Genomic DNA, 9,080 nt, shown 5'->3' on the forward strand with positions numbered 1-9,080 from the left:
CCCCCCCCCTCCCCCCTCTCCCTCGTTCCCTCCCTCCTTCCGTCCCAGTGACACCCTCTCTCCACGCCCCTGTACAGGACCTTCCCTTCCTCTCCTTGACCAGCCTAGCAACCGTTGCCGGGGAGGACGGAATCTCCTAGGCAAATCGAGGGATTTTCCGAACTGCCCCTCCGCCTCCGAATCCGTGGGAAGAGGAGGAGGAGTAAACAAACAAACCGAGTGAGGGAGGGAGGGAGGGAGGGTTTAAATATTGATGGGAGAGGGGAGACGCTGGCTCAGTGCGAGGGGAACGGGACACAGCGAGGGAGAGAGAGAGAGAGAGAGAGAGGGGTCTCCGCAGACAGCGATAGCACCCCAGCCTCGAGATGCAGCTCCTCATGACAGTGAGTGTCCCTCAGAGTCCCTCCCGGGGCGAGGGGGGGGGGGGGGGGAGGAGGGACGGAGGGGGACGGGGTCTATCCAGGAACCCTCTGCTGGTCACTGGGGCTCAGGGAAGGGGGAAGACAGGAGGAGCTTGGTGTCTGGGAATGGAGTGATGGCCCAGGGGTCGGGGGATAGCAGGGCTGTGGATGGGGGGAAGGGCTGGTATTTCTCTCTCTCTCTCTCTGCTTTGCATTCCCCACCTCAGTGAGCTCTGTATTCAAATCTCCCCTCTGTCAGCAGCTCCCTGTCTCTCGGAGTGTCGCTATCCCTCTCTCTCTCTCTCTCTCTCTCTCTCACACTCCCTCTGTCCTGGCCATTCTATCCCTCTCTCCTTGATCAGATTTGGAGCTCTGGTTGTGGATCGGGTGGGAAGTACACTCCTGTGTTGGTGGTGGGTTTGGTCTTGGAGGTTACGTCGGTAACACCATCGGTGAGTCTCCGGTGAAAGGCTGGTGTGTCGGTCCCCGCTCACTGTCCCTGGGTCTTGGGTCTGTTGGGGGTGGGTGGGTAGCGTTCCCAGTCCTGTTGCTCACCGGTCGGTAAATGGGATCCCAACTGACCTGTTTATCGATGGGAGTTCCGGGCTGAAGGGCCAGACCTGTAGGAATTCCCGGGCTTGTCTCTGTTTAACCTGTCCCGGGTTGGGATGGGCTGTCCCGGGTTGGGATGACCTGTCGCGGGTTGGGATGGGCTGTCCCGGGTTGGGATGACCTGTCCCGGGTTGGGATGGGCTGTCCCGGGTTAGGATGGGCTGTCCCAGTTGGGAATGGGGGGGTCTGTGTGGAAGGAGACCAGTGAGAGGTGACCAACTATCCCCAGCCCTTCATCAGAGCCTCACTGAGGACCTTCCCCCAGCCCAGGGACAAAATGGCTGGGAACCAACCTCCCAGCCCAGGAAGCAAACGGGCAAGACCGCTCTCTCCCTGCTCACTGCCTGTTTCTCAGCCAGCACACCCCCTTTCTACCTCTCTCTCTCTCTCCCTCCACTTCCCTCTCTCTCTCTCTCCCTCTATCCCTGTCTCTCCCTCTATCCCTCTCCATCTCCCTCAATCCCTCTCTCTCCCTCTATCCCTCTCTCTGTCTCTCCCTCTGTCTCTGTCTCTCCCTCTGTCTCTGTCTCTCCCTCTGTCTGTCTCTCCCTCTCTGTGTGTGTTTCTGTCTCTCCTTCTCTCTGTCTCTCCTTCTCTCTGTCTCTCCTTCTCTCTGTCTCTCCTTCTCTCCTCATCTTTGCTGGATGATGGGAAGCGGGGATGACGTGGACAGAGAGAGAGAGAGAGATGTTTGGATAAAGCCGGGGGATACAGGTAGAGGGATAACTGACTGACTGATGGAGAGGGACAAAGTAGACAGGCAGAAACAGAGTTACAGACAAACAGACCTAGACAGACACTAATAGATACAGACAGCGAGAGAAAGGCATGTTGATACAGGCAGGTGGGTGTGACGGTACAGGGTGGTACAGGCGGACAGAGGAAGGTACAGTTTGACACTAACAGAGTGGGGTTCAGGAGGGACAGAGACAGGCAGAGAGGAATACAGGTTCAAACAGACTGTGGGTGGGTGGGGGTTAACTGGATGTACAGACGGACAGGGAAAAATACCGACAGAGGAAGAGTACAGCTTGGTACAGGCAGTTAGAGATATACAGGTTCACACTGACAGGGAGAAGGGATTCAGGATGGCACAGGCACAGGCAGAGAGGGGGACTGACCCACTGATATACAATCAGACAGTGTGACGCCGAGAGAGAAATACAGGCAGACAAGCTGAGGCAGTAATACAGATCGACAAAGAGAGACAACCCTGTCAAGCAGAGAAACCCGGTTGGACACAGACAGATGCAGGTCTGCAGCTACAGGGACAGAAAGGAACAGGAGCTACAGGCGGACAGATACAAGCAGACAGCTGGATACAGACAGACAGAGAGGGACAGGTCCAGGCAGGAGGAGGAAGAGGACAGGCAGTTACAGAGACAGAAAGGAACAGGAGCTACAGGCAGACAGATATAAGCAGACAGCTGGATATAGACAGACAGAGAAGGACAGGTCCAGGCAGGAGGAGGAAGAGGACAGGCAGTTACAGAGACAGAAAGGAACAGGAGCTACAGGCGGACAGATACAAGCAGACAGCTGGATACAGACAGACAGAGAGGGACAGGTCCAGGCGGGAGGAGCAAGACGACAGGCAGCTACAGACCTTCTCCCAAGCTCCTGGCTCACTGTCTCCCTGTTCCCACCCAGAGCTATCTCCTGGTGATGCTGCCCCTGGTCGATCAGCTCTGTTGTGCCAAGGGTGAGAGGCACAGGTACCACCGGAGTCAGAGAGGGAACCATCAGCTCCCACCCGTCCCCATCTCCGAGTCGGAAGCTCGGGCCCATTTCTCCGGGTTCGACTCGGAGCTGAGCAAATCGCGAGGATGTGTGGAGGAGAGAGGGACCCCCCAGGATTACAGCTCCCTCTCTCTGTCTCCCTGGAAATACAGGTAAGGGGAAGGGAGACAGGGGGGGGGGGGGGGGAGAGAAACACAGGCTGTGTGTGTGTGTGTGTGTGTGTGTGTGTGTGTGTGTGAGAGTGTGAGAGAGAGAGAGAGACACACAGTCTGTATGTGTGTGTGTCACAGAGAGACCGTGTATGTGTGTGTGTGCGTGCGCGTGTGAGTGAGAGCGACAGAGTGTGAGGGAAAGAGAGAGTGTGTATAGCTTTGAGTTTATGAGTGAGAGAAAATGTGTGAGAGAGGGAGTGTGCATTAGAGAGACTGTGTGTGGAAGTGTGAGTGAGTGTGTGTGTGTGTGAGTGTGAGTGTGAGTGAGTGAGTGTGTGTGAGAGAGGGAGTGTGCATTAGAGAGACTGTGTGTGGAAGTGTGAGTGAGTGTGTGTGTGTGTGAGTGTGAGTGTGTGTGAGAGAGGGAGTGTGCATTAGAGAGACTGTGTGTGGAAGTGTGAGTGAGTGTGTGTGTGTGTGAGAGAGTGAGTGAGTGAGTGTGTGTGAGAGAGGGATTGAAATGACTGTCCCTTGGCCCTCCCTCCCTCCAGAGTCTGTACGGACCCTGACCGTTACCCACCTAAAATCAGAGAGGCCCAGTGCCTGTGGAAGGACTGTCGGATCCCGGAGATGGAGAATTCCCCAAATATCCGCATCCAGCTGGACTCCATCCCCCTCTCCTACACCATGGAGGTCTGGTACCGAAGACGCTCTGGGGGAACAATCCAGCTGATCAGGACAACTCAGGAGGTGCCCATCGGATGTACCTGTGTTAGACAGAGACGCCTGAGACACTGACTGGGCAGGAGAGCCCACACCACTCCCTTCCTCTCTCTTTCGCACTGCACCTCCATGCCTGACTCTGTCGCTATCCCTCTTTTTCTCTCTCTCCCTCTGCCACTCTCTCTCTCTCTCACTCTCTACCCCTGAATCTGTCTGGAACTGATCCCGAGCTGAGAATTCTGGGAGCAGGACCGTCCCTGGGAAGCACCGCATGGAAATACAGCTCAGAGTTCCTCGTGATGGTATGCAGAGAGAAAGAGAGAGAGAGCATTTGGCTAAATCATCTCAAGCGTGCTAATGGTTACCCTGACTTGGTTCGGGCAGCCGAACCCCGTTCCTTTCTCTGCGCCCGTGCCGTGGCCAATCAGAGTTGGCTTGGTGCTCTCCCCGCCACCTCCTTTTCTCCTGAGCTGTAAACCAGCGGGACGCTCGGGCATTTTTCTGGGCATTTGTCCAGGTGAGAGTGAAGGGGTGGACCACAGTTTCTGCCAAGTTCCCCACGTTGCACTGTGTCTCTGACACGCAGGTGGGGAACAGGACTTGGGGAGGAGAGCAGCAAACCAGAAGGGAGCATTTCAGTGCCCGCTGAACGAACGACCTTCTCGGTTTTCCCTAACATCCCGAACACCAATCTTTCCTTGCGTCGGTCGATTTGTCTGTGTCGGGGGCGGGCTTTGTAAAAAGGGGTGAGACTTTTAACGAGTCGAGAAAGATATTGATGTTCAATAATGGTTTATCTGTGGCTAAGATGTAATTATTGGTAATAAATTGTTATTATTTTTCATTGTTTCTCTTGTTCAGATTGGAAAGGCAGGTCGGGGGGGAGGGGGGGGTTTATTTCGGGAAATCTTCAGCTGTTGTGACAATGCCAGAAATAATGGGACTTGATTTTCAGCAAACTCCCACCAGTGAGGTAAAACACTACACCCATGTATGGGAGAATCTAACCATCGCCCCCTTGACGTTCAATGACGTTACTGTCATTGAATCCCCCCCTCCTCCCCCACTATCACCACCCTGGAGGTTACCGTTGAGAGAGAATCTAACCATCGCCCCCTTGACGTTCAATGGCGTTACCATCACTGAATCCCCCCTCCCCCCACTATCACCATCCTGGGGGGGGTCCCGTTGAGATAGAGGTGTGTACCCTCTACAGGACTCACTGCAGCAACTCCCCGAGTCTCCTCAGACAGCCCCTTCCCCAAACCCTCCCCACGGCCACGTCCATCCTGAGGGACGGTGGGGGGGCAGATACACAGGGACACCAGCCCCCCCTCTGCGTGTTCCCCCCCCTCCCCATCCCGCCTGGGCCCGTTCCTTCCTGGGCCTGAATCCTGGAGCTCCCTCCCTGAGGGAGATGGTGGGTCTAACGCTCCGGGACGTGGACTGTAGAGGGACAAGGGGACAGCTCACTCACCCACCGCCTTATCAAGGGTGGGGGGAGACAGGGAGGGAGATGGAGGAGGGAAATGCTGGGCCCGGCCAACCACCCCGGGCCAGTGAGGTAATTCAGCGCGCTGCAGTGAAATTTGCCGGATGGGGTGGGAAAAGTTGAACCCGTGACGGCAAACAGGATCGGCAAAAGGATTTTGTCAGCTGAGTGGGTCGACAACGCGGAGAGGAGCCTCATGGGAAGGAAGGAACAGGAGGAAGCCGGTATTTAAAAGGAGGGAGAGAGAGAGACCACAGGCCTCTGAGGTACTCTGGTGATGTTACCGAGTACCCGAGGAGATTGGTCAGACTGAACAAATTTATTTTCACAGAGCACAATCTCGCAGTTACTTTAGATTGCAAAATGACTAAAAATTACTTAAATAGAGCCCCCATTTTTTCTGCCGAATTGTCACAAGAATACAAAGGCAGGAGAATGACCTCATCTTATAAAATGTGCTCCCAAGTTTTGAAACCCCCCACCCCAGGGAAAAGACCCCTGCCAGTCACCTTATCGATACTCCTCATGGGTTTATAAACCTCTATAAGGTCACCCCTCAGCCTCCGAATCTCCAGGGAAAACAGCCCCAGCCTGTTCAGCCTCTCCCTGTAGCTCAAACCCTCCACCATCCTGGTAAATTCTTCCTGAACCCTCTCCCGGTTTAATCATCTCCTTCCTGTAACAGGGGAGACCGGAACGGGACACAGTCTCCCAGACGGAGCCTCACCAACGTCCTGTACAACCCCAACGGGACGTCCCCAACTGCCTGGACTCCAAGGATCAGAGTGATGAAGGGAAGTGTGCTCAACGCCTTCTTAAGCCCCTCCCCGTCTCCCTGTGACAGTAACTTCAAAGGATGGTGTCCCTGAGCCCCTGGGTCCCCCCTGTTCTCCAACACCTCACCCCCCTCCCGGTCTCCCTGTGACACAGACTTCAAAGGATGGTGTCCCTGAGCCCCTAGGTCCCCCTGTTCTCCAACACCTACCCAGGGCCCGGGATAAGTCCTGACCGTGTGTGTTTTCCCAGAATGCAGCACCTCACGTTGATCCGAATTAAACTCCATCTGCCCCTCCTCGGCCCATTGACCCAATCGATCAGGATCCCTTTGCAATCTCAGATAACCGCCATCACTGCCCACTATCCCACTGACCCTGGGGGGGATCTGCAAACTTACTAACTCTACCCCTTCCATTCTCATCCCGACCGTTCACTGTGGACCCAGCACCGATCCATGCGGAATATCGCTGCTCACAGGTCCCCCATCGGATTTTAAAAACCCTCCCATCTCGGTCTCTTGCCGTTAAGCTAATTTCGTATCCGATCGGCAAGTTCTCCCTGAATCCCACGGGATTAATTTGAGGCGTGCCGTGTGGAATCTTGGCAAAGGCTTTCCTGAAGGTCTCGCTCCGTGATGGTGACCACTCCACCCTCATCAAAAAAAACACTCCATGGACTTTGTGAGGCAGGATTTCCCTCAGCACAAAGCCACACTGACTATCCCGGATCGTTCCTTATCCCCCCTCACCCCCCCAGTATAAATCCGACCTTTCGGAATCACCCCCTCCCTCAGCAACGTCCCCACCATCCAAGTCAGGTTCCCGGACCTCTCCTTCCATCCCATCGTTAGCCACTCTCCAGTCACCCGGAGTTAGAGATGGTACTAATATTCCTGCGAGGGCTCCCACAATCCCCTCCCTAACCCCCTCCCCACACACAACATCCTGGGGTCCGCGAGATCAGGCCCGGGAGATCTCCCCACCCTGTGTATTTCCTGTTCTGTAGCACCTGTTTCCCTGAGTCCTCTCGCTTCCATCGCTTTCTCCAGAGTAAAACCTCATGTGAAATATTCATTGGATACTGTCCCCATCTCCTATAGTTCAGTACAAAGGCCGTCTGGTTGAGGGGAAGGGGCCCTACTCTCTCTATCTGCTCGCTCTCTCTCCTCGTACTTGTGGAACCTCTCTGACTTACCCTTAACCTGATCCAGCAAGACCTTCAAGAGGGTGAGGAGGGCAGAGATGGGTGAGGGTGGCTGAGATGGGCGAGGATGGCAGAGATGGGTGGGGTGGCAAAGATGGGTGAGGGTGGCCAAGATTGGTGAGGGTGGCCAAGATTGGTGAGGGTGGCCAAGATTGGTGAGGGTGGCCAAGATTGGTGAGGGTGGCCGAGATGGGTGGGGTGGCCGAGATGGGTGGGGGTGGCCGAGATGGGTGGGGGTGGCCGAGATGGGTGAGGGTGGCAGAGATGGGTGAGGGTGGCAGAGATGGGTGAGGGTGGCAGAGATGGGTTGGGGAGCCATTTGCCAAGGAGAAGGTGCCAGAAAAACTGACTGGCCTGAAGCTGGATAAGTCGCCTGGACCAGACAGGATTCCACCCTGGAGTTCAATGTGGAGGTACCGCCACAAATTCACCTGCACCTCCACACACATCATCTATTGCATCCGTTGCACCCGATGTGGCCTCCTCTACATTGGGGAGACGGGCCGCCTACTTGCGGAATGCTTCAGGGAACCCCTCTGGGACGCCCGGACCAACCAACCCAACCACCCCGTGGCTCAACACTTTAACTCTCCCTCCCACTCCACCGAGGACATGCAGGTCCTTGGACTCCTCCACCGGCAGACCATAACAACACGACGGTTGGAGGAAGAGCGCCTCATCTTCCGCCTGGGAACCCTCCACCCACAAGGGATGAACTCAGATTTCTCCAGTTTCCTCATTTCCCCTCCCCCCACCTTGTCTCAGTCGGTTCCCTCAACTCAGCACCGCCCTCCTAACCTGCAATCTTCTTCCTAACCTCTCCGCCCCCACCCCACTCTGGCCTATCACCCTCACCTTGACCTCCTTCCACCTATCATATCCCCATCGCCCCTCCCCCAAGTCCCTCCTCCTTACCTTTTATCTTAGCCTGCTGGACACACTTTCCTTATTCCTGATGAAGGGCTTTTGCCCGAAACGTCGAATTTCCTGTTCCTCGGATGCTGCCTGACCTGCTGTGCTTTAACCTGGGACTGAAAAAGCCTGTTGAAAAAGGATGGTTTTCATCTGAGCTGGAAAGGAGGCACTCTGCTGGCGGGGAGATTTGCTGGTTCCGTTTAGGGGCACTGGGAACTATTAGACAGGGGTGTAGTAAATAGAAAGATATAAAAAGTCATACAGCTGTACAGCACGGAAACAGACCCTTCGATCCAACTCGTCCATGCTGACCCAGACATCTCTAACCTTATCTAGTCCCAATTGCCAGCACTTGGCACATATCCCTCTAAACCCTCCTTATTCAGATACCCATCCAGATGCCTTTTAAATGTTGCAATTGTACCACTCTCTGCGTGAAAAAGTTGCCCCTTAGATCACTTCTAAATCTTTCCCCTCTCACCCTAAACCAATGCCCCTCTAGTTCTGGGCTCCCCCACCCCAGGGGGAAAATACGTTGTCTATTTACCCTCTCCATGCCCCTCATGATTTTATAAACCTCTTTTAAGTCACCCCTCAGCCTCCAACGCTCCAGGGAAAACAGCCCCAGCCTGTTCAGCCTCTCCCTGTAGCTCAGACCCTCCAACCCTGGCAACATCCTTGTAAATCTTTTCTGAACCCTTTCTAAGTTTCACAACATCTTTCTGATAGGAGGGAGACCAAAACTGCACGCAATAATCAGTGGCCTAACCAATGTCCTGTACAGCCGCAACATGACCCTCCCAACTCCTGTACTCAATACTCTGACCAATAAAGGAAAGCATACCAAACGCTGGCTTCACTATCCTATCTACCTGTGACTCCACTTTCAAGGAGCTATGAATCTGCACTCCAAGGTCTCTTTGTTCAGCAACACTCCCTAGGACCTTACCATTAAGTGTATAAGTCCTGCTAAGATTTGCTTTCCCAAAATGCAGCACCTCGCATTTATCTGAATTAAACTCCATCTGCCACTTCTCAGCCCATTGGCCCATCTGGTCCAGATCC

The 9,080-nt window shown here is 54.7% G+C and overlaps 1 protein-coding gene across 1 annotated transcript; it reads left to right on the plus strand.

Moving 5' to 3' along the window:
* The first annotated feature begins 703 nt into the window (after nt 1-703).
* On the plus strand, nt 704-4,426 carry LOC132814282 (interleukin-17C-like). The gene is made up of 3 exons (XM_060823468.1): nt 704-853; nt 2,664-2,905; nt 3,457-4,426. The coding sequence occupies exons 2-3, from the start codon at nt 2,679-2,681 to the stop codon at nt 3,701-3,703; spliced, it is 474 nt and encodes a 157-aa protein (XP_060679451.1). The 5' UTR covers nt 704-853; nt 2,664-2,678; the 3' UTR covers nt 3,704-4,426.
* Nucleotides 4,427-9,080: the final 4,654 nt, after the last annotated feature.

Source organism: Hemiscyllium ocellatum, unplaced genomic scaffold, assembly GCF_020745735.1.
Source record: "Hemiscyllium ocellatum isolate sHemOce1 unplaced genomic scaffold, sHemOce1.pat.X.cur. scaffold_783_pat_ctg1, whole genome shotgun sequence".
Lineage (NCBI taxonomy): Eukaryota > Metazoa > Chordata > Chondrichthyes > Orectolobiformes > Hemiscylliidae > Hemiscyllium > Hemiscyllium ocellatum.